The sequence below is a fragment of the Bubalus bubalis genome, chromosome 9, assembly GCF_019923935.1.
Source record: "Bubalus bubalis isolate 160015118507 breed Murrah chromosome 9, NDDB_SH_1, whole genome shotgun sequence".
Classification (NCBI taxonomy): domain Eukaryota; kingdom Metazoa; phylum Chordata; class Mammalia; order Artiodactyla; family Bovidae; genus Bubalus; species Bubalus bubalis.
This window is the reverse complement of record NC_059165.1, coordinates 23,647,616-23,673,282: the sequence shown is the minus strand read 5'-3', so window position 1 is coordinate 23,673,282 and position 25,667 is coordinate 23,647,616. Positions and strand designations below refer to the sequence as shown.

General features: G+C 35.6%; 1 protein-coding gene across 2 annotated transcripts in view; it reads left to right on the top strand.

Moving 5' to 3' along the window:
* RASA1 (RAS p21 protein activator 1) overlaps nucleotides 1-25,667 on the top strand; it is a 115,564-nt gene that overhangs the window by 38,420 nt on the left and 51,477 nt on the right. The window contains exons 1-5 of one of the 2 annotated variants that reach the window (XM_025292249.3): nucleotides 8,853-9,198; nucleotides 20,435-20,587; nucleotides 21,570-21,705; nucleotides 22,285-22,355; nucleotides 25,123-25,240. In XM_025292249.3, coding sequence (XP_025148034.1) covers nucleotides 9,038-9,198; nucleotides 20,435-20,587; nucleotides 21,570-21,705; nucleotides 22,285-22,355; nucleotides 25,123-25,240 — 639 coding nt within the window. In that variant the 5' untranslated portion in view covers nucleotides 8,853-9,037. Of the gene's footprint in view, nucleotides 1-8,852; nucleotides 9,199-20,434; nucleotides 20,588-21,569; nucleotides 21,706-22,284; nucleotides 22,356-25,122; nucleotides 25,241-25,667 lie in introns of those variants that run through there. The other variant, XM_006080228.4, reaches the window with a different exon arrangement.

Genomic DNA, 25,667 nt, shown 5'->3' with positions numbered 1-25,667 from the left:
CAGCAGTATGCTGGACGGTTGCACAGTATGCTGGTGTGGGGTATATAATATAGATTTAACTTTGACTGCATAATGTTGTTTGTGTATAAATGTGTATTTAAGCATGTGCCCCTTTAATATTAAAATTAAAGTTTAGTGTGAAGAGTTTTTCTATATTTCAGATTACTTTTTTAAAGTATGCTTTTTATTGAAGTATAATGCACATATAGTATAGCATTGCAAGTTTTCATCTCAATGAATTTTAGCAGTGTTATTAGTAGGTATTATATATGCATGATATGTATTAATACATATTATTTTTTTTACTATTAATTATTTGCTAATAATATCTGTTACCAGCATCCTAGAAGTCCTTTTCTGTCCCAGTCTAATACCCATGTCACTTGTCCAAAGTGAAAGGCGCTCAGTCGTGTCTGACTCTGCGAGCCTAAGGACTTATACAATCCATGGAATTCTCCAGGCCATAATACTGGAGTGGGTAGCTGTTCCCTTCTCCAGGAGATCTTGCCAGCCTAGGAATTGAACCTAGGTCTCCCACATTGTAGGCGGATTCTTTACCATCTGAGCCACCAGGGAAGCCCAAGAATACTACAGCAGGTAGCCTATCCCTTCTTCAGCGGATTTTCTGGACCCAGGAATCGAGCCAGGGTCTCCTGCATTGCAGGCGGATTCTTTACCAGCTGAGCCACCAGGGAAGCCCACTTGTCCACAAGATAAATGCAATACTAACTTCTTACTCTGTAGATTATTTTTGGGTCTTAAAATTTTCTATAAATTGAGTCATATAGATTCTTTTGTGTTACTTCATTAACTTTGTTACATTTATGAAATATATCCATGTTGTTGCTTGTACAATATTTCACTCTTTCTTGGCTTGTATTTGTTAACACTGACTAACCTGTGTATTATCTTTTCTGCTACAGATAGACATGACAGGGTGTATCCAGTTTTGTCTATTACAAATAGTACAGCCATGAATTTTTATTGTGTTTTTTTTTGTCAGTATATTTATGCAGTTAGGATTAGGTTTACTAGTCATAGGATGTTCATTTGATAGTAAATAGTTTTGCAAAGTGCTTATCCCAATTTACATTCTCAGTAACAAAGTATTTTGGTGGGCGTGTGATGAAATAACCCTTGTGGTTTTAATTAGAATCTTCCAGATGTAATGAATAATAATGGTGTGTATCTTTTCATATTGATTAACTTGTTTGGATAACCTCCATAAATTGACTGTTCAAGTCCTTTACCATTTTTTCTGTTTGCTTTTCTTTCTCTTTCCTAATTTTGAGTTGTTCTTTTTCCTGGCTATGAGTCTTTTGTTGGATATACATCTTAAAGATCTCAATTTTGCATCTTGCTTTATCCTCCTCCCTGTTCCTCCTCCTCCTCCTTGTTCCTTTCCTGACCTGCCATTCCCCCTCATCCTTTTAAAAATATTGATGTCTATCGATCCAGCAACATTACTGAACACCATGTCTTCATGTTTATTGTTGTCATAAATTAATGGCAGTCTGTGTGTGAGCCTATTACTCATCTCAATTCTATTCCTTTGGCTTACTTGTCTGTTTTTGTAGTAAGTCTTGATAAATGAGAGTGTAGCAGAACCTATGATTCCCTTTTCATGACTGAAAATGACAGTTTATGACTTCTTTTGATTACTTTTGCTAGAATTAACAGTTTTGTTAATCTTCCCTGAAACCACTTTTGATTTGTTTTCTGAAGTTTTGTTATACCTTTGTTCTTGATTTCATTAATTCTGTTCATTTCTATTTTTTGCCTTTTTGATATTTAACTTTGTTCTTTCACTAATTTCTCGAGGTAAATACTTAAATAATTATTGTCATTCTCCTTTTTTGATATAAGCATTTAGGGCTACAGATTTAATTCTTAGGTATAAGAATTTTGGCTGTATGTCACAGCTTTTTATATGTCTTATCTTCATTATCATTCATTTAAATACTTTGTTTTCCATTGTGGTTTCTTCTTTGATTAATAGTTAAGAGGTATGTTGCTCAATTTCCAAATAGTAGTGCTATTTTTTTTTTAATTGTTTGGGGTTTTTTTTGGGGGGGGCTAGTGATTTCTTAATATCAGTCCTGAGAACATTGTTCTGAATGGTTTCAGTCCTTTGAAAGGGGTCTTCCTTTTTGATATAGCATATAGCAATTTTGACTCTTGCCTGGAAAATCCCATGGATGGAGGAGCCTGGTAGGCTGCAGTCCATGGGGTCGCGAAGAGTCAGACACGACTGAGCGACTTCACTTTCACTTTTCACTTTAATGCTTTGGAGAAGGAAATGGCAACCCACTCCAGTACTCTTGCCTGGAGAATCCCAGGGACGGGGGAGCGAGCCTGTGGGCTGCCGTCTCTGGGGTTGCACAGAGTCGGACACGACTGAAGCGACTTAGCAGCAGCAGCAGCAGTTTTGACACATGTTGCATGTTCACTTGAAAATAATATTTATTCTTTTATTATTGGATGTTATTTCTGTGTAGGTCATTACATTATGTTTATGAGTCTTGGTCATATATTTTTATGTTTAATGTTTTGTTTTCTTTTGTTTGCTGCTTTTATCAACCATTAAGAGAAGCATGTTAAAGTTTCCCAACCTACTGTGGTTTATATTTTGATATTGTGTTATTGGTTATATGCCCCGTCAGCTTAGCTTAAATTCCTGGTGAAGTGGTCCTTTAATTATTATGAAATGCCCCTTATTATCTGTATTAATACTTAAAATCTAGCTTGTCTGGTGTAATTTTTTCTTTGGTGCTAGCATGGTATGACTTTTTCCGTCCTTTCACAATCAACTTTCCTATGTTCTTTCATTTAAGATGTATCTCTTGTGTTTTATTTTTTATCCTTTCAGACAGTCTTGATCTTTTAGTGGTTGCCCTAGAGATTATAATACTTATCATGGACTTATTGCAATCTACACAAAATACTTACTTTTACCACTTCCTTAACAATGCTAAGAACTTTGAACACTAACTGTACTTATATTATACTGCTGCTGTTTTATACATTATTGTCCTTAATTTTCATTTATGCTTCAGTACTCATTAAATAGTATTGCTTTATATGGTTGGTATTTATTTATTTATCTAAATATTTACTTATTTACTGTTTTTACTTTATACTGCATTTCTGTGTTTTTCTATGGGAGCCTTTTTTTGTTTTCCTATAGAACTCTTTGAGTATTTCTTTTCCTAAATATCAACTGTCAGCAAATTTGCTTTCTGTTTATCTAAGAACATGTTCATTTTGGTTTTTGAAGAATATTGTTTTTGGGCATAAAATTCTAGGTTTGCAGTTACTGTCCTTCAAAAATGTGAAGATACGCCATTCTCTCTGGTTTCCAGAATTACTGTTGCAAAGTCAGCAAGGATTTTTATTATTTCTTTGAAGATACTGCCTTTTTGTTTTGTTAGCTATTAAAATGTAGCCTTGTCTTTGATTTTTAGCATCTCTTCTGTAATGTATAATACCTAGGTGAGGCAGGCAGTCTGTCTTTCCTTCTTTCTCTTTTTCTGTCTCTTTCACCTTTTCTCTTTCTCTCCCTCCTTCCCTTCCTCTGTCTCTCATCTTGGGGTTGATATCTTTCATTAGATTTGGGAAATTGTTGTCCATTTTCTTTTCAGATTTTGCCTTTGCTCCATTCTCTTCCTCCTCTTCCTCAGCTGCCACCTTTGTTGTTGTTCAGTTGCTCTGTCACGTCTGACTCTTTGCGACCCCATAGACTGCAATATGTCAGGCTTCCATGTCCTTCCCCGTCTCCTGGAGCTTGCTCAAACCCATGTCCATTGAGTCAGTGATGCCATCCAACCATCTCATCCTCTGTCATCCCGTTCTCCTCTTGCCCTCAATCTTTCCCAGCATCAGGGTCTTTTCCAGAGTCAGCTCTTTGAAACAGGTGGCCAGAGTATTGGAGCTTCAGCATCAGTCCTTCCATTGAATACTCAGAGTTGATTTCCTTTAGGATTGACTGGTTTGATCTCCTTGCAGTCCAAGGGACTCTGAAGAGTCTTCTCCAACACCACACTTGAAAAAATTATCCCATTATTTTATATGCTCTTTTCTCTATATTCGATCCTTTTTTTCTTCTTAATGCTTCAGTAAAGATGCTTTCTATGGCAGTTGCCCATTATTAGGTTTTTAAAAATATATCTAGTCTGCTGTTACTCTTATATATTTAGTTCTTAATTCTGTAAATTCAGTTACTTTTTAATCATTCCAATTTTATGACTAAACTCTAGCTTTTATCTTTTCACATATTTTCTTAGATTATTAGTCTTTCTTTTTAAATTTCAAATTTATTCACCTGTGCATCTGAGATTGATAGTTTGTAACATTTTTCTTCTTTTGATCAGTGTTTTTAGAATTTCTCCAAGTTATTAGTCTCTCCAAGAGCCAACTTTTTTTTTCCTGCAGTTTTGTAGTGCATCTTTGTTTTATTTTGCAGTGTGTATAAAAAATTACTCTTTAGTTACCAAAAAAAAAAAAAAAATTCCCTTCTACCATTGACTTTCAGTTCTCTAGTTAAACTTTCTAAGATCAACTTAATCAGTTTTTTTGGATATTTATTTAACAGATAAACTTTTTAGAACCTGTCTTATACCAGGCACTGTTCTAGATGCTTAAGATAAATGAATGAATAAATGAAGATACTTTGTTTTTTGGAGGTTATATTTTCCTGGGGGAAAGATATAAATGTAAATTACATAAAATATAGAGGAGATAAGTGCCATGATTAAAAAAAAGGAGATGAAATTGGACAGGATTAAGGGGTATTGATCATGCCAGAAGGGAGTGTGCAAATTTTAATTAAGGTGGTCAGAATAGGACTCATTGAGGAGATTTTGTACTTGTGTTTATTTGGATTATTTTTTTTAAGTGGTTGAATGGTTTTCTGCTGGATGTACATAATTTATTTAATTAGATCTCTAGTTATTAAATAAGTTTTATCTAGCCTTTTGGTATTGTAAACAGCTATAATAATGGTCCTTGAGTGTGTTATATGAGCACACGTGTGCCTTTAAAATTTTGCTTTTTATCTTGACATGAAGTTTTTGTGCTGTCAAATCTCAATCTTTGTATTTTTTTTTTTTTTTCTTTTTTGGCTTTTCAAGCCTGGATTATCATGTATTAAGATTTATATTTAACCTAAGTTTGATTTAAAAATAATTATTTAATTTCTCTGGCACTTGTTTTGTATATTTTGTTTGGGAATCATTGCTTGATTACTTTCTAAACAGCTAATTGATTGTTGCAGGACTGTTAATGAATACTTTTTGTATATTCAGTTTTTATGTGTCATAGGGTCCTTTTCTAGAATTGATGTGCATGAAATGGTTGAAAGATGTGCTGTTGGTCGTGTGATGGAAGGAAGTCTTTAGGGGGAAGAGAGAGGGCGTATATGTAATGTTTTGACTGGAGTAAAAGCATGGGTTACCCACGGTAGCAAGTCCTGTCAATGAGCTTATTGATGTTGAAGGTCAGTTAATGACTGGCTGATTAGAAGTTCATTTCTTTGTGCATAATTTAGACTCATCCGTAAAACAACCCTAAATAACTGCTGAAACTATTTCAAAGGTAAAGAATGTAGCACACATCAAGGAGAAACTAGGGAATTTTAAATGATTTTAAGCCTGTGAGTCAACTGAAGAAAAATTAGTAATCTAAAGAGAATGGAATTGATCATTAAAATATTAGTAAGTAGAAGAAAGATTTCAAAGCTCGAAAGTTAAAATCTGAAACATATCAATAAAATTTATGTTTGAATGAATAAAGTATTTGGAAATAGGGTGCTTTGTAACTGAGTTGATCTTATATACAAACAATGACAGTCCCAACTTCATAACTAATAGAGTCTGGGTGAGGTTAGTGTAAAGATATAGAGAGAGAAGAATTCAATTTTGGGTTATACTATTGATAGTGGCCTTGTCTTCCATTTAAAAGATGGCAGACAGGCTTAGCTCAGATGGTTTAGGTTAGAATAGCTTCCCTAGAGTAGACTCTGGTAGTCTGCTTTGACTAGGATATTGACTTCAAAACTTGTGGTTCTTTGAGACCCTTTGGAGTTCTGTAAAGGTTTTCATAATACTAAGCCATTATTTGCCATTCTTACTTGGTTGACATTTGCACTGATGGTGCAAAGCAGTGTTTCTGTAACTTGAGTGTAAATAAATGTAGTGTCACCAAACTGGACTAGATTTCACCACTACCATATAGTTGTAAAGAAAAAACCAAAACAAAACCGTTTCAATTAAGAATGTCTTTGGAGCAGTGAAAATTACTAGTTTTATTAATTGGCAATCCTGGAGTGCATGTCTTTTATTTTTATTTCTCGCAGCACTGATTTTCCTTTGCTGTGTGTGGGTTTTCTCTAGTTGTGGTGAGCAGGGGCTACTGGCAAGTTGTGGTGCGTGGACTTCTCACTGCAGTAGAGCTTCTGTTGCAGCGCATAGGGCTCTGGGAGCCTGGGCTTCAGCATGTGAGGCGGGGGCTTCAGTAGTTGTGCTGGGGGGCTTCAGTAGTTGGGGCGCACGGGGCTTCAGCCGTTGTGGTGCAGGGACTTAGGTGCCCCACAGCAACTAAGGTCCTGTGGGATCTTTCCAGACCAGGGATGGAACCTGTGTCCCCTGTATTGGCAGGATTCTTAACCACTGGACCGCCAAGGAAGTTCAGGCATATGTCTTTTCAATATTTAGTGTGATAAAATGGAAAACTCATAACGCTACATCCCTAAGCACACTGTCTTGAAAAGCAGTTGTGTGGTTATTTGAGTTGGAGCTGAACTGGCCGCTTCTTTTATGGCTCACTATCTTACTATAAAGAATGACTGACAGACAAACTATGGTTGGTCAGACTTGAGTATTTGAAGTTTTTTTGGGGAAAAGAACAAAGTGAGCCCCTTAGCAACTGACAGTGTTTGGTGCTTTCAAGTGGAATTTGAGCATTCAAGTAAATATTAGAATTTTGGAAACCTTGTTATCTGCACTATAAGTTTGAGAGCTTTCTAAATACTTAAATGCCTTTTCCAATGACTTTTTTTTTTTTTTCTGGGCAGAGATTTCTTGTGGCACTATAAAATTGTTTAGCATTTTTTCAAAATATAACAACTATTTGGATGAAACATTACATACTGTAAGCTTCATATACCTTTATATGCTATACTCATTTACAGACTGTGTATAGTTTAAGAGAGATTTTTGCAGCTTGTTTCCAAAGAAAAAAATCATTTGTTAAGAATTTGTCTCATGCTCCAAGATAAAGTGGCATACTTATATTTAAATTCCTAATATATTTAAAATAATACCTCTAATGTTAATAATTTAGACTCTTTTCTTGGGCTAAGAAAAAATGTCAGTTGACAGGCATCTCCAAAAATTTCAGGTCAATGTTTAAATAAACCATTTATTTGAAATGCTAGCCAACCCGTAAACTACAATATATTCTTCACATATGCAATTATAATAGCTAGAATTAGCAACAAACATGACATCTTACTAAAACAAAACAAAAATTAAAACCTTTATGCTGAACTCTAGAACATGACTGTGGTCAGCAAGAAAACATGTATAATATGCACATGCGGTGCTTTGTATTTCTTGAAGAAAACCTACCAAACTCAGAGTCACATCAGTTTTTTGAAAGCAGTGCCACTTTTCCTTCATAGTTACTACCTGAAGGGATTTATAACACCCATGTTATATTGGTGGTTGTTGCTGAAGGTTCCTAAAACCACCCTCAGATTCAGTGATTTTCTAGGGGGACCAACAGAACTTGGCAAAGCTGTTGCGCTCACTGTAACAGCTTCGTATAGCCAAAGGACACAGATTACAATCAGCTAAGAAAGAAAGTGCATAGGTCAGAATCAGAATCCAGGAGAGACTAATTGCAAGCCTCTGGTTGTCCTTGCACAGTGGAGTCAGACAGACAGTTCTTAATTCTCCTGGTCACAGTGTGGGGCAGGATGTATGAAGTATTGCTGATCAGGAAAGCTCACCTGAGCCTTGGTGTTTAAAATTTTTATTGAGGTTTAGTCATGTAGGCCTTATGCCCCCTTGTGGCTGACCTTTTTTTACTCCATCAGTTTGACTTCAGAGGTGAACCAAGTCCTCCACTGCAAATAGTGTAAATGGTCTGGCATGGTCCAAGGTTCTCAGTAAACAAAGACATTCTTAACTGGACGGGATTTTCAGGTGCGTTGAGGTTATCTCCTAGGAGCGAGGCAAAGGGGAGATGGCAGTTTAAACAGCACAGGCCAACTGCGTAGTTGTCACACAAAGAAAGTGATAGTTTTATATTATAAAATAAAACATGTTAACATTTGGAAGATCTTCATAACTCAGTGAACCAATATTGCCAGGTGGCTAGCTAGTTCACGATGCTACAAAATGTATATGAATAAATGGCATACCAGTGGACTTTAATAGCAGTGTATGGAACATTTCTGGGTGTGGTTAGATTCTACATTTTAACTTTTAAGTAGCTACATCAAATAGCCATTTTCATAACTTATGAACCAAAACAATCAACAACTGATTGAATTCAGAAACAGATATGAGAATCCGGCTCTCTTAAGTTAGCTATTAAAGAGTATATGCAAATGTAAAATAATGCTATTCTTTTCACTAAATATTCTTTTGGAACTTGTCTTACATAAGGAATATGTTTTTTATATTGACAATAGTAACTATTATGTGTTCATTTCAAATATTTGCTATTAATTTAAAATTTTCTCAGTTTCAATTTTTGTTAATATTTATAGAAAGAACTTACATAAGCACATTTCTTGGGGGTCAAGTAAGTTTTTAAATATGTCAGAGGACCTGGAGACCAAAAAACTGGTCTAGAGGTAATAGAAGGGTGAGATGAACAGCTAAATTAAGGGAAGAGTAGGCTTGTAACTGGGATCTCAGATAGCTAAGTAGGGATTTGAATGTTCTCATGAATCTTTAGTTCCATCCTGTCACCTTCATTCTTTGTTATTACAGACTGGCTCTAACAAGTAGTGGAAAACCTAGCAAGCATAATGAACAAAGATTCTTTCTTGCATCTGGTAGCATTTACCTTCAGAAGAAGACTGATTCTCACTTTCAGTGTGAAAAACCCTGCTTGTACCCTGTACCATGGCATGACCAGTATTGACTGGGCTACATTCTTCAAAGAAAACTCCTCAGGAGCTGTGTTGTTGTAAGTGGGGGAGAAACAGTAGCCAGAGGGTGGTGTGAGTGTTGAGTGATTTTCCTGAATGGGATGGATGCCAAGTATCAGCATCTTCGAGTGTCAGAAATTTGTATAGATTGCCAGTATTGTGGGAGTTCAGAGCAGGAGAGGTTGGGGTATTCAGATGAGGAAACTAATATCGGCTCAGTTTCTCTTCTAGGAAAACAGATATAACCACAAGGCATCATATACTAGATGATTTTTAGATCAAACCATCACGTGGGGCAGAATGGTCTTTAGGAGATGCCATTGAGGAGGTGGAATTTGGGCTCTGCCAGGAGGCATGGTGTTCCCTGGAGGGAAGAGTGATAAAAAATCTCTAGAATGGAGGTGGGAGGACAATGCAGGTTGAGGAAATAGCTTGAATGGGAGAATGCAAGGCATTCACCATGTGAATTCCAGTCAGGGATTATGACTTGAAAATTTCAGTGTAGGCAGGAATTTTTGACAAATTTGTTTTTCTTAGCTTCCCACCTGTCAGTGCCTACGATTGTGCCAAGTGCTAGAGTAGAGGACTGTAAAGATTACTTAAATGTCCTAGTATCCTCAAGTACTTTTCAAATCTAATGGAGAAAACAGATATGAAAGTGACTGACTATATTGTTGTTGTTCAGTAGCTAAGTTGTGTCCAGCTCTCTGCAACCCCATGGACTGCAGCATGCCAGGCTTCCCTGTCCTTCCCTATCTCCAATATTTTGCTCAAGCTCATGTTCATTGAGTTGGTGATGCCATCCAACCAACCATCTCATCCTCTGTTGCCCCCTTCTCCTCTTGCCGTCAAGTCTTTCTCAGCATCAGGGTCTTTTCCAAGGAGTTAGCTTTTCTCATTCAGGTGGCCAAAGTATTGGAGCTTCAGCATCAGTCCTTGTGTTGAATATTAAGTATTGATTTCCTTTAGGATTGAATAGTTTGATCTCCTTGCTGTCCAGGGGTCTCCCAGGAGTTTTCTCTAGCACCACAATTTGAAAGCATCAGTTCTTCAGTGCTCAGCCTTCTTTATGATCCACTTTCACATCTGTACATGATTGTCTGAAAAACTGTAGCTTTGACTATACAGACCTTTGTTGGCAAAGTGATGTCTCTGATGTTTAATATACCATCTCTGACTCTGTGACCTGATGAACTGTAGCCCACTAGGCTCCTCTCTCCATGGGGATTCTCCAGGCAAGAATATTGGAGTGGGATACCATGCGCTCCTTGGGATCTTCCCAACCCAGGGATTGAACCTAGGTCTCCCACACTGAAGGTGGATTCTTTAATCATTTGAGCCACCAGGGAAACCCAAGAATACTGGAGTGGGTAGCCTATCCCTTCTCCAGGGGAACTTCCCGACCCAGGAATCAAACCAGGATCTTCTGCATTGTAGGCGGATTGTTTACCAGCTGAACTACCAGGGAAGCCTGACCTTTGTCGGCAAAGTGATGTCTCTGATTTTTAATTCACTGTCGAGGTTTGTCATAGCTTTTCTTCCAAAGAGCAAGCGTCTTTTTAATTTCATGACTGCAGTCACCATCCACAGTGATTTTGAAGTCCAAGAAAAGAAAGTCTGTTACTGTTTCCATTGTTTCCCTAATTGCCATGAAGTGATGGGACCAGAAGGCATGACCTTCATTTTTGTAATGTTGAATTTCAAGCCAGCTTTTCCACTCTGCTCTTTGACTGTCATCAAGAGACTCTTTAGTGCCTCTTCACTTTCTGCCATTAGGGTGGTATCATCTTCATATCTGAGGTTGTTGATATTTCTCTTGACAATCTTGAGTCCAGCTTGTGCTTCACGTCGCCCAGCATTTTGCATGATGTATTCTGCATAGAAGTTAAATAATCTGGGTGACAATATATACCCTTGATGTACTCCTTTCCCAATTTGGAATCACTCCATCTTTCCATGTCTGGTTCTAACTGATGCTTCTTGACCTGCATACAGATTGATCAGGAGGCAGGTAAGGTGGTCTGGTATTCCCATTCCCATCTCTTGAGGAATTGTCTACAGTTTGTTGTGATCCACACAGTCAAAGGCTTTAGCATAGTCAGTGAAGCAGAAGTACGTGTTTTTCTAGAATTCCTTTGCTATCTCTGTGATCTAACGAATGTTGGCAATTTGATCTCTGGTTCCTCTGCCTTTTCTAAATCCAGTTTGTACATCTGGAAGTTCTTGGTTCATGTACTGTTGAAGCCTAGATTGAAGGATTTTTAGCATTAACCTTGCTAGCATGTGAAATAAGTACAATCATATGGTAGTTTAAACTTTGTTTGCCATTTCCCTTCTTTGGGCTTGGAATGAAAACTGACCTTTTCTAGTCCTGTGGTCATTGCTGAATTTTCCAAATTTGCTGACATACTGAGTGCAGCACTTTAGCAGAAGCATCTTTTCGGACTTTTAAATAGTTGAGCTGGAATTCCATCACCTCTACTAGCTTGGTCTGTGGTCCTAAGGCCCACTTGGCTTCACACTCTGATGTCTGGCTCTAGATGAGTGACCACACCATCGTGTGTAACTATATTATAATAAGACAAAATATCAAAAAAATCGTGTAAGAAATAAGCTGGAGCTTGATAGAAGAAGATTAATTATGACCAGAGGTTCAAGGAGATGGCACTTGTGATAGGCATATGATGAATGGCATGAATTTCTGAAGACAGTAGGGACATTTCAAGTGAAAGGAAGAGCATGATCAAAGGGATAGAGGCTTGAAGGTATGCATTTGATGTGTTTAGGAAGTGACACATGGTCTTGTGAAGAGTGGAAAAGAATTCAGTTCTTTACTGAAAGGACTGAATTCTTTACTGAATGTCATGTCAATAGTTTGGATTTTATTCTTTTAGCAAGGGGACCATTTCAGTTTTTTGAGATCCAGGTCAGGCATAGCTGTTTGGGGAAGTGTTACCGCAGATAAAGGAAATAGAAGAGCAGGAATTACTACAGGACATGATAAAGAAGGATACTGACAGTGGGAAAGGAAAAGATTAGATAAATAAAAGGAATTTGGGATTGTCCAGGCTTTTTGACCAGTTGGATATGAGATAAACAGAGGACTAAGAGCTACTGATGAGAAGTTTCCACTAGGTTGAACAATGTGTAATTTTTTTTAACCTTAAAAATATAGCAATATATAGTTTTAGTTAATAATTTGGGAGAGTGGATTGATGTATAACATAAGTCAAGATGAGAACCAGGGGAGAAGGAAGAGAAAGGATGTGGGAAGTATTATGGTGAGGTCATTTTTTGATGTGTTGAATTTGACTTATCAGTTGAGATACCCAGGTTGAAAGGTCCAGCAGTTGGAAATGCAGGTTGTCAGTTATGGCTGGCTGTAGAGTTAGGAATGATTTCTGGTGAAAAACACTGTATCACACCAGGTGAACCTGATGGTTACATGTTCTAGATCATATATACGCCTCATATTTTGGAGATGCTAAAGAAAAGCCTTTTGAATATTATACATGTTGTTGAGCGCATTATATTGGGAATTAGGCAGAATGAAATTATTTAAAATATAGAGTTTTATATTAATATTAAAATTGATGTATTGTTAAAAAAGGGATGTTTTAATTTTCATAGTCACTGTGTTTATAAATAAGTACAGAATTGTTTTGCAGCTCTTATTAATCTAAGGGGCAAAAGCTTTCTTTTTAATAAATGTTGTGTTTTTAAAGAAGTAGCTATCTTCTAGGGTTTTCAGAGAATGTCTCAATCTGAAATTATTACGGAGTACAGTTTGTCTCCTGTTTGAACGCTGGTTTGAGAGAGGGTTAAACGCTGTTGGTGTTATTGTGTTTTATGTACTTAAACGAGGAGGAGTTTCAGAACAATAGTCGTTCTTTCCATTGTTTTTATCTAATAGTAATCAAGCAAATTAAATACTTCCTAGCAATTATGGGTATTTGTCTTGCTTAAGAATCAACATTGATATGAAATTGAATATACTTCAGGTAAAAATAAAATTGAATATACCAGGGAAAAATAATTTTTAAAAAATGAATATACAGGCTGATCCTTTGATTTCTATTAGTGGAAGTTCAAAAATTTAATCAAATTTTTCTCTGACTTCTTAGGTAATTTGATACACAATCTATAATTTTATTAACTTTTAGAAAACATGCAAGACAGATGTTCAAATCTATCAAAGTAGGAAATAGAGGAAATGGAAAACTAGAGAATAGTTTTCATGTTGCAACTCCAGTGATGTTGGAGATGCAGTTTGCAAGTTGGCAGAAGTGTTATGGCTAGAGAAATAGGAAGGAGTCAGTTTTGCTTTTGAAGTTTTGAGTCTGCTAACTGCTAAGTCGCTTCAGTCGTGTCTGACTCTGTGCGACCCCATAGACGGCAGCCCACTAGGCTCCTCTGTCCCTGGGTTTCTCCAGGCACGAACCCTGGAGTGGGTTGCCATTTCCTTCTCCAATGCATAAAAGTGAAAGTGAAGTCGCTCAGTTGTGTCCGACTCTTCACGACCCCATGGACTGCAGCCCACCAGGCTGCTCCGTCCATGGGATTTTCCAGGCAAGAGTACTGGAGTGGGGTGCCATTGCTGTTTCCATTAACAGTATAGAGGAGTAAAGCAGAAGGGGTGTGTGGATGTATGTGTTTGCTTAAGGATAGCTGCTGATCTATAGTTACCTTAGGGCTTCCCAGGTGATGCAATGGTAAAGAATCCATCTGCCAGTGCAGGAGACACAAGAGACATGAGTTTGATCCTTGGGTCAGGAAGATCCCCTGGAGTAGGAAATAGCAACCCACTCTAGTATTCTTGCCTGGAAAATTCCATGGACGGAGGAGCCTGGTGGGCTACAGTCAAGAGGGTCGCAAAGAGTCAAACACGATTGAGTGCATGCATGCACAGACATAAACGCAGAGTCACCTTAAGCTGAAACTTCTTAGAGGGTACTTGGTAACATAGAAGCTTAACAGGAAAGTCAGCCTTGGAAGAATTTGGGAATCATCATCACAGAAGTTATACTTTGAGCTTAAGAGATACAGATATTTCCATGAGTGAGAATAGAGAAATAGAAATTTCTGGGGAAATAAAGACCAAAAAACCCATAGAAAATAAAAATGTAGGATGACCTTTGGCTCAGTTGCATTATCTTTTCATCTCCTTAAAAAAATGTTAAATAGGAAACATATTTTGAAAAAGCATAGGGAGGAAAACTAAAACAGTACCTAAACATGGTAGGTGCTTAAATATTTTTGAATGAATAAAGGTAATTTGTTTGGGATATATGGGGTCTCACAGAGTTGGACACGACTGAAGTGACTTAGCAGCAGCAGCAGCATAAGGGACATATGTGCTGTGCTTAGTTGTTCAGTCGTGTCCTACTCTTTGTGACCCCATGGACTGTAGCCCTCCAGGCTCCTCTGTCCATGGGGATTCCCCAGGCAGGAATACTGAAGTGGGTTGCCGTGTCCTCTTCCAGGGGATCTTCCCAACCCAGGGATCAAACCCAGGTCTCCCACATTGCAGGCGGATTCTTTACATTCTAAGCCACCAAGGAAGCCCAAGAATACTGGAGTGGGTAGCCTATCCCTTCTCCAGGGGATCTTCCTGACCCAGGAATCCATCCGGGGTCTCCTGCATTGCAGGGGGATTCTTTACCAGCTGAGCTACCAGGGAAGCCCTATAGGGACATATAGGAGAGAGTAATGGACTCGCAGTGGAGAATTTTGAGTGATGTATTCTGATATCCCCAGCCCAGGAGATTATTGCTGAGAGCAGATGAGTGGATAGATCTGAGAATATTTTGAACTTTTAAAATGTTCTTTGAGATCCTCTTTGAGGTACCGAGAAAGTTCAACGAGTGAGGTCTTAAGTCTAGTCTGATTCAGGAGGTTATATTCTTTCCATATTATCTGATAAGAGTTAGACTTGCAAAGTACATTTTGAAAGTTTAAAATATTTTCATGTTCCCATATCTGTATATAAGCTTTTTTTGGCCTTTGCTTGCCTTTACATTTTCCCTCTGCCTGTGACATCTTTCTCCCATTCTCAGTCCTTTGCTTTCTCTGAATTAGTTGCTCCTTACCTTGTAGGTTTCCATTTAGCCATCAGTTTTTTTTCAGAAGGTGCACACTAAAATGCTAAGACTGAAGTTTTCCGTTTGCCCCCACATTCTAGTACTTGCTGTACCAGATTACCATTGCCTGTTTTGTCTGTGTTCTCCTCGAGATCAGAAACCATAAACTTACATCTAGTGGTGTTCTGTGGTGGTAACTTGTTTTTCTACCATGTAGCACAATGCTTGGCACATACCATGCCAGACTAAAGTTTGCTTTTAAACTTCAGACTCAGTATTTTAAAGATATATCTTAAAATACAGGGTAAGAAATGTTGTAATTACAGTAGGTAGCCACTGAATCACCATACCCTCCAAAGTTTTAGATAGAACATTGTGAAATTTTTTTTTTAAGTATTTTTAAGAAGAAAAACTGCCCTTCAAGATAGTTTACAACTGTGTTACAGTAATAATTCATTGGACCAGATAGATGGTCACGAATCTCATTTTGTTGCCCCTTTTTTGTGTTCTTAGTTACTGGCATGAACTATAATTGTTGAAGTTCTAAGGAAAACTAAACTGTAAAAAATGGTAGTTTTCTGATAAATGAAATTCCACAGATATAATAGCTGGAAGATGTGAGGTAGGAACTGTTAGTTTCCTGTTAATAAGTATTATGCTTTTCCTTTATTTTGTTACTTTAAAAAAATTTCTTTAACGTGTTTGATTAGTGTACAGCATTTTTGGAAATGGTTTGGCTCTCTCTGCCTTTCATTATCTGTTTTTTGAGGTGATAGGAGTTAGGTTAGTGAGAACAAGACTATCTTGGTTGAGTGCACTTCACTGTAAATTTTTGATTGCATAAGCATCATGTTATTTGGTCCTACCTTTAGTAGGATCAGTCTGTCAGTAAACTGAATTTGTGAATATATAATAGTGCTGTTTCCTTAAAACTACTCCTCCAGAACTTGAACCTCTAGGTCCAAAACACTGTAAATATGTCACCTGTGGCAAAAGGAAATAGAATTTCTGCTTTTTTCATGAGCTAATTTAATATGAGATATATAACTAGCTGCATAGACACACATACATACTGCTTACTTGCTGAACATACAAGTATACTCAAGAGGTCGAACATACACATGAATATTAATTTTACTGTAGTTGGTCTAAGGATACTACAGCTCTTAGACTTAGTCTAGTGATTGTTCAGGTGAATTACTAGTGACCAGATTTTAGTCTGTCTGCATAGTGATATGGGGGAAAAAAAAGACTGAATAAAATCGTTTACTGTAAGGTATCTTTACTTTCCCCTCTAAAAAGTCCATTTATTTTTGTTAACCACCAGCTTACACTGTATAACTGTAAGAAATGTGTTTGTTAAGAGGAAATGGAAGTTGCAGGAGGTTTATAGTAGTTTTAGCATATGTTTTTAGTTTATGTCTTACCAGTCTGAAATAACCATTTTAATTTCAGAAAGGACGGCATGTGTGAGAAAATCTGCTTAACACATCTTTGAGAGTTACAGAAAAACTTTAGTTTGTGATACGACCAGGCACACAGCGTTCCAGGTGGTTCAGGTGACAAGAAATGTGTCGGCAGTTAGATTTCTGCATATGTTTCTCTGAGAACTTAGGTGCCTTGTCAGCGGCATAACTAGGAGGAATAGCCTGGTGGAAAGTAAAAGTGACCTGCTAGGAGCTTCAGTGTAGTTTCCTTTTTAGACAAAGGATGTTTGTTGATAGTGCTATTTTAATTGTTTTCTACTGAGTAGACAGTTTCCATTTAGTATTGCCAGGTTAGTTAAATGGTTCGAGTTAAGTGTCTGTCTATATTCATACCAGGTTGCTTTCTTATTGTACAGATTTCTTTATTATTCTACCTGATTAGCCTCTCCAAAGTCCCTTAAACATACTGCACCAGTGTAAAACATGCATTTATAAAAACATTTATGTGATTCTAGATTTAGAAATACAATGATCCTGTAGCTTGCCCAACTTGTCTTTTCTAGTTAACTTACTTAATATGTTTTATGTCAGATGTTTTATCTTAGATACAGTGATTGTGTAGTGTCTACTATGTCTGCTTGTAAGATTTCTTAACAAAATGGCAAAACTAGCTGAGAAAAACATATATATCCACATTGGGGCAGAATGAGGCTATTTGAGGGCTTCTAGAAGCCTAGAATTGCCAGGAGGAATGAGAGTATTCCAATGTCAATTAATATGTGTGATCTGTAAAGTTCAAAGAGATTTTTTGGGAAAAGAAATTTCCTCTTAAAATCAGTATTTTAGTAGAAACAAAGATTGGTATTTCCTGTCCTCGTCCCAAAATTAGATGGAAAGTAAACAAGACTGGAAAATAGGAAGATAACTGAGGCTTAGGTGATCCACAAATACAGGAGTCAGTATACAATTTGAGATTTTCATTGATGACGTTGATTTAGTCTTGTAGTCTGTGTATATTGTTTATAATCTATATGTATCAAATTTTGTATGTATGTATTTATAATTATGCAACCTTCTGTGAAGTTAGTTATTATGTGCCTATACAGCCTGTGGTAGTGCTTTTTTATTTTTATGTATTTCTCTGAAGGAGTTTAGGACAAATATTTAATATATTTTAAGGCTGAGATGAAGATTATTTCCCCCCCTTTTTACAAGTGATGGTAATGAGGTACAAAGTTTAGAGACTTGACCATGATTATGGAGGTTTCTGGTAAGTCCTAGTCTCACCAGTCCATTTAATCTCTTGGAGAAGGAAATGGCAACCCACTCCAGTGTTCTTGCCTGGAGAATCCCAGGGACGGGGGAGCCTGGTGGACTACCGTCTATGGGGTCGCACAGAGTCGGACACGACTGAAGCGACTTAGCAGCAGCAGCAGCAGAGGTGCCATTGCAACCATCTTATCTGTGCAGATGCAGTTGAAATATTCTTGTTAGTATGATTCATCTTGATAATTTGAAGTGAACATCGATCAAGAAATTCTAAGTTTTCTGAGTAAGACCATTCAGGTTTTTTCCTTGAACCTCAGAGACTTGTAGCAGTGTAATGTTTGAACACTTTTGAGAATCACATTCAACTCCATATATGCTCATATGCCTATAATTTTGTTATAGTCGTAATCAAGAATTGACATGTTTTACCTAATGTGTTAAAAACTTAAGGGATTTTTGCATAAAGGGACTTACTTATAATCAGGAAACAAAAGTTGTTTATTTAGTTTTAAGTCTGTCTTGAACTGAATACGTGTTCGAATGCCAGAATCTTACAGAAAGTACTTAGATGTAAAAACTGAAAATCACAGATATAAGCCTTTAGCTATGGGTTTATTATAACATAGGATTGTGTAATGCCTCATGAACCTCCATGTATCATCTTACAGTGAGCTCACAAAATGAGATTAAAAAAAATCTTTTTAATTTTGATGTTTTCCTTAAAATACAACAGAAATTTAACATATCAAGTACACAAAAATACTCTGTTTCAAACTGTCCTTAATTTTGTCTCTATTGAACCTGTAAATCTGCTCTCTGTGTTAACTCCACTACTTCAGGTAATAAGGAATGTACCTGTTTGACATTCCAAAGTTGAACCATGTATTTTCACAGCTAAATAAACTTCGAGACTGGAATTTCAAAATTTTGTTCTGATCATCTGTAATTGAATTTTAGCTTTTCAAAGAGCTTTAAATGATCATTGGTCCAAGCCTTTCCTATTAGACTTCAAAAAACACAGATCTTAATAGTTAAATTTGCTTGTCAGTAGCCTCAAAGACGGAGAAGGCAATGGCACCCCACTCCAGTACTCTTGCCTGGAAAAATCCCATGGACGGAGGAGCCTGGTAGGCTGCAGTCCATGGGGTCACTGAGGGTCGGACACGACTGAGCGACTTCACTTTCACTTTTCACTTGCATGCATTGGAGAAGGAAATGACAACCCACTCCAGTTTTCTTGCCTGGAGAATCCCAGGGACGGGGAGCGTGGTGGGCAGCCATCTATGGGGTCACACAGAGTCGGGCACGACTGAAGTGACTTAGCAGCAGCAGCAGCCTCAAAGAATGGTTGAAGTGAAGACTAGGATTTTAGAGGAATGCAGTGTTTATTTGTTGTTCGGCTTCTTCCTCTAATACTAATGGTTTACAATTGTTTTTTTCCTGTTAAGTTACAGTGAAGCTCCATGACTGTTTTTTCATTATTTTATTTGTCTTATACACAGATTTTCAAATAAATAGGTTGGGTTTTAGAAGAAAATTAAAAATAATTCTTGTGAGAACTTTTAAGTGTGTTTTTTTTGTAATAAACTAAGAAGTCAAGAATAGTAAACTTTCACTACATCAAGCTTACAGAAACAGTCATAGTACTTAAATAGTTTTGACTGTCAATTTATGGCTAGATAATATGTCAATGTATTGTTAATGTAAATGTTTATTGTTTTCCTCTCAGTGTTTCAAGTTAAGACTGTAAGTACCAAGGATAAATTTGGATGACTAATATAGTGAAAGTGTAAAAATATTTTATAACAATTACTTTGTAGATTTGTTACTATGCTCATATGAAAATTCCCGTTTGTTTATTTCAATCCATGTGGCTTTTATAGGCCTAGATTGGTAGTGTGAATGATGCTAGGGTTGTAGCCACTCATTTAAGCAGATTATCTAGTAGTATGGTAGGTAGAAGATAGTTAAATTGAGAGCAGGAAAATAGACAAAGTTATTATTTATTTTCCACCTGTTGTATTTGAAGAGTTCAAATGTGTGGTTATGGAGTGGATCATCTTAAGACAAAAGGAAATAACCAGTTTCATATTGAAATGGAAAATGAGAATAGTAGCCTTTAGACAGTATCATTTCCATTTGTCCATCTTACTCTTATTTTTCTAATTAGGCATTTGATTGTAAGAAGTGTTTGTATCTTGAACAGATAGACAGTTCTAGGGGTTCAAGAGATCGGCTGAAATAGAAGAGGTGAATATGTGAGGTGTTTAGTTAAGCCTGAGCTTTATACAACAGATTAAAAAGTGAGTAAATGAGTTCATTATTTTTGAGAGACTAGGAAATTAAAAATAATTGAGTTAAAATTGGAATGAATGTTTCAGAGTAAAATGTAAATGTTACATGTAGGTATGCAAAGTCTGTCATAGTATGTTTTTCAATTACCAATAGTAATTTTATGGTTTCTATTTTTATTCTTATGTTTTAACTTTCTTTCTTAGGTGGTATCATGGAAAACTTGATAGAACTATAGCAGAAGAACGCCTCAGGCAAGCAGGGAAGTCCGGCAGTTACCTTATAAGAGAGAGTGATCGGAGGCCAGGGTCCTTTGTACTTTCCTTTCTTAGCCAGACGAGCGTTGTCAACCATTTTAGGTAAGTCTTTATTCCTATTATGAGGCTACATCTTATAGCTGTTTTGCTGTAGTATTCATAAGTATACCTGCTGTAGTGACATTGAAATAATGGATAAAGAAATGTGTTTTCAATTAAATGATTTAATAAGTGTTTTAGAATAGATATTATTAATGCTTATATTTTTGTTTAAAAACAGTATTATTGGACTTTTTTGTGCTGATCATAAATATAGTTACTGCTTTTAAAATACAAAGAATTACAAAGAAACTTTGGTAAAGCAGAAATGATGGAAATGTATACTTTAAGATCACTGAGTGATAGAAAAATGCAGAAACTGTATTTTAAAAGTGCCCTTTATTTCACTTTACCTTCTCTGTTCTGAAACTCTTTCTAGACATTCATTCAGTTAAACAGGTATCTGGATTTTCAAGTACAGCTATAAAAGTCTGTATCAATATATTTACATATAGTATTGTCTTTGATTTCATTTTTATGGGAGATGTTGAAACAAATCTAGTGCCTGTAAAGTTAAATGATAAAGTGTTTGTATACCCTTAATTTTTAGATTTTAAAATATGCTTTAAAAGTACTATCATCACACATGTGGAATGTGAAATTATTATACTCTAAATATTTCAAGAGCTCTATAAGCTACTTTTAGCCTAAGAAAATTATTAAAATTGCTCTTTTGTCTTAAATATGGAAAGTAAGGAGAGGTATCTGAGGATGGATTTATAAATATTTTAATGAATTAAGTAATTGAGGTTTATAAGTCAGATATGTAGTTCATTTCAAATGTATGCATATATCTTTTCAAAAAGAAATAGCTTCAACTAAATTGGATATGGTGAAGGTATTAATAAGTGGTATTTTAATACAGGGATGCAGGTAAAAGGAAAAGTATGAGAATTACAGATGTCTAATTTCTATGGAACTTGGTCTTAAAAATTGACTATAAAAGTTTTTCTTATATTGTATTTTTTTTTTCCTGTACAAATAGGATTATTGCTATGTGTGGCGATTACTACATTGGTGGAAGACGTTTTTCTTCTCTGTCAGACCTAATAGGTTATTACAGTCATGTTTCCTGTTTGCTTAAAGGAGAAAAACTGCTTTATCCAGTTGCACCGCCAGAGGCAAGTAAAATGTCTTTCAAAACTTGATTATTTCACTTTACTAATAGGATTAGCTCTTGTTCAGATTCTCGTGATGTTTATTATATAATTAAAGATTTAATTCTGGTTGTAGTGTCAGAGCAAAATTGGCAACTTCTTTTAAAAGAGTGATTTTACTTTGTGTTTACCAGATTTTTTATCATACGGTATGATGATACCCTAACAAATATTTCTTAGTAAATGAGGAGTAATTACTGATATCCTAGTACTAATGCTGAAGTTGCTCTAAGATTCTGAAATGTCTTGTGCATTATTGGAGAAAGGTTACTTTATATGTTCTGCAGTTTAGTTAAAATTAAGTGATAACTCATAATACCTGGTTAAAAACATTGGTTATACTGTTAAAAGAATTTTTGTAAAAACAAAAACACAACAAGATGAGCATTTCTAGGATTTGTATTTTTAGAGCCCCAGTAAAAAATAGTTTGATCCTAGGATTCTATAATGTGGATTTTTATTGACTTTTTATGTGGACATACCCAATTTGACTTTGACATAGAAAAGTTTTATTCTGTAAATCAATTTTTTTATGGTTTCTAGCCAGTAGAAGATAGAAGGCGTGTCCGAGCCATTCTCCCTTACACAAAAGTACCAGACACTGATGAAATAAGGTATTTTATAATATATTTTCATTTATAGGCATTTGAAACAGACTTGGAAAATTTGTAGCTCTTGGACTAGGAAGGTTTTGAAATTGAGGAAAGAGCATCCAGCAAAGCATGTCTTTAATGTTACGTCCATTGTTCCTGTCTCCCTGTGTTGGCTTACCTGTTCAGACTGTGGATTTGGATCAGAGAAGCCACAGTGAAGATGACAGGAGAAGTAACTTAGCTTTTATTAGACTATCTTACAAAGTAAGGAGAGGGCTGTTATATTCAGTACTCTATTTTAATTTGTATTACATGACATTTATGCCTCAGCTGTAAATGGTTACTCAAGTGATTTAATTTTTATTTTACATAATGAGTGAATAATTTTGTTATTAATGGTATAAAACTATAGAACATAATAAATTGTGTTTTTTATTATATAAATTATATAGTTTGTTTTTATTATGTCTGCATAATTTGATTTATTATATGAGTTGATAATGATCAAATTTACTATATAATTTGATAATCAATTATCAAATTATCTGTATCTTTCTGTAAGCTACCAGCTTTCTGATTTGTTTCTTACTCATAAAATGTTAAGGCTACTTTGAATAATTACTGGCCCTGAGTTAAACCTTCTCGTGGAAATCAACAGCAGCATTTAAAATGTAGTGATAACCTTTGGAAGGTACTAAAAGCCAAAGACAGTAAAACTGTTGGTGCCTTAGCACAAATCAAGACAGTGTAACAAATATATAGTGTTTTTCACTGCCCCATACTTGGAGTTAAAAATCGCTCTAATATGGTAAACATCAATAGATACATAATTCATGTAAATGAATAAATGAGTAAACCTATTTAGGGTATCAGTTTTTAAAAGTGTAAATGGTTCCTGAGAGACCCTCCAAAAGTTGAATACTTCTGATATAGGAAGGTGAAAATTTAAACATGAATTAGAATGACATAAATATGTATGAAGTTTTGAGTCTTTTTAAGTTTGTATATACCTGAGAGGGCTTCCTTGGTGGCTCAGACAGTAGTCTGCCTGCAGTGCGGAGATCTGGGTTTGATCCTTTCATTGGCAAGATCCCCTGGAGAAGGAAGTGGCAACCCACTCCAATATTCTTGCCTGAAAAATCCCATGAACAGAGGAGCCTGGTGGGCTACAGTCCATAGGGTTGCAAAGAGTTGGACATGACTAAGCAACTAACACACACAAATAACTGAGAAGTTTTTTTTCTTAAGGAAGAACATCTGAAGATAAATAAAATTTAAAGCACTTTAACCTGTTTTGAAGAAAAATGCAAAATAATACATAATGAATTTTAGGATTATGTTATGTTATCTTTCTAGGTGCTAGTAAGCTTTTTATTTTCATTTTTTTTTTTTTTTTGCATCATAAAAAGTTGGTAGTATAACAGCAATAAAAGAAGTAAACAATTTAAAAAAACCTCTTATGACTGCATTTGGCCAAAAATGAAACATGACATTTCTCATTTCTCTCTGACTTCTTGTCCATATGCACTCCCTTTTTACTTATGATTATTTTCTTAATGTATCTATTTGGTTCTGGAAAAGAACAATTTATTTGGCTAAGTGGTTATGTCTGCCACCTTTCAGCTAGTAAAATATTGGTCACGGTTAAGACCTTTAGAATCAAGGTAGAATGCAGTATTCTGTGCTTATTCAAAATGAGTGTATTTCAAGCATGATACTACTCCAAGTAACCATGAAGCTTCAGATAGTCTAGAGAAAAACAATGTTTTCAAAGACATGAGAAGAGATTTACTTACTACGTCTTTGGTTTGTATATTAAGTTTGAGTATTTGGTTTGAATATTAAGACTGAAAGGCAAATTTGATTAAATAAATACATATATATGACAGATAAGGATATAGATACAGGGTTAGTGGTAGCATTCAGTCAATCTTAAAATCTTAATCACTCAAAAGCATTTGTTCAAGCCTAAAAGGAAAAGTTCAAGGAATTATTAATGGGTTTTATATTGATGAAATACATTAACAATTTTTTAGTTCTGTGATTGGATTAAGATTGAAAACATCTAGATAACAATGAAAGTAAACTATAGTGTGTGTGTGTGTGTGTGTGTGTGTGTGTTTGTGTGTATCCCTCCACTTGGATATTGATGACAGAAAAAACATGCATATATTTTCATACCACTTGGTTCTACTTTTGGAGAAAGAGTGCTGTACTTGTTGGACCGTGATAGCTGAGTGGATTAAATAAACCCTATTTTTTTTTTTTTAATGAGAGAAATGTTAGTTTCATAAGCATCTGTGTGAAAAGGCTAAATATGCTTATTTAAAATCAACTTTTTATAAAGTAACCTGTGTATGTGGAATGAGTTCATGTTTATGTTTATAATTTTAGTTTAACCTACTTTTGAAAGAGTAATAACATTGAAACTTAAATTTTAAAGTTCAGTTTTCTTGTAGTTACACCCCCAAAGCTGTAATATATGTATAATTACTGTCCACATAAATTCCAGTTTGAGTCTAATAATAATCCAGTGATATAGATAGTACAATTACCATTATTAAACCCATTTTACACATGATGAAATTCAGATTCAGGTTTACAAGTATCTTCAAAGTTTTACATGTAAATGATGACAGAAACAGATCAAAAATCTAGGGTATCTGACTTTTAAAAAAAACCCTTGCATTTTTATAGTATTATCTCTGTGATGTGGTATATGATCATGTAAATTTCCATGTTTCAAAATTTCATTTAATTTTGATAACTTCATAATTACTATTTTCAGTTTCTTAAAAGGAGACATGTTCATTGTTCATAACGAATTAGAAGATGGATGGATGTGGGTTACAAATCTAAGAACAGATGAACAAGGTCTTATTGTTGAAGACTTAGTAGAAGAGGTGGTAAGTTTTATTTTTTCTTCTCCTTCTTAAAACTTTAAATACTTCTTAAATTTGAAACTTGCCCATAATCAGGGAAATCAGCTATAGATACATTTCTTTTATGAAACCTTAATTCATAAGTGCAAGTAATTTTTCATTAAAGTGCATTTACTGTTGGTAAATGCTATTTATTTGTAAAGCACACATCCAAGTTAACCACATCATTCTGTAGCTGCCAATTTTCAGAAAATTTTCATGAGTTTCTGAGAATTAAAAATGTTTTAACGTTTGTGCTTGTTTGTATCCCTTTTTAAAAGTCGTCTTGGTCTTCGTCATAAATGATGTTATGTCAAACTGACTGTGGAATCTCAAATGGCTGCACATGTTTGCTTTCAAATTCTTTATCTCCCAAATATATGTATAATTTTCTAGTAACCTTGGAGAAATT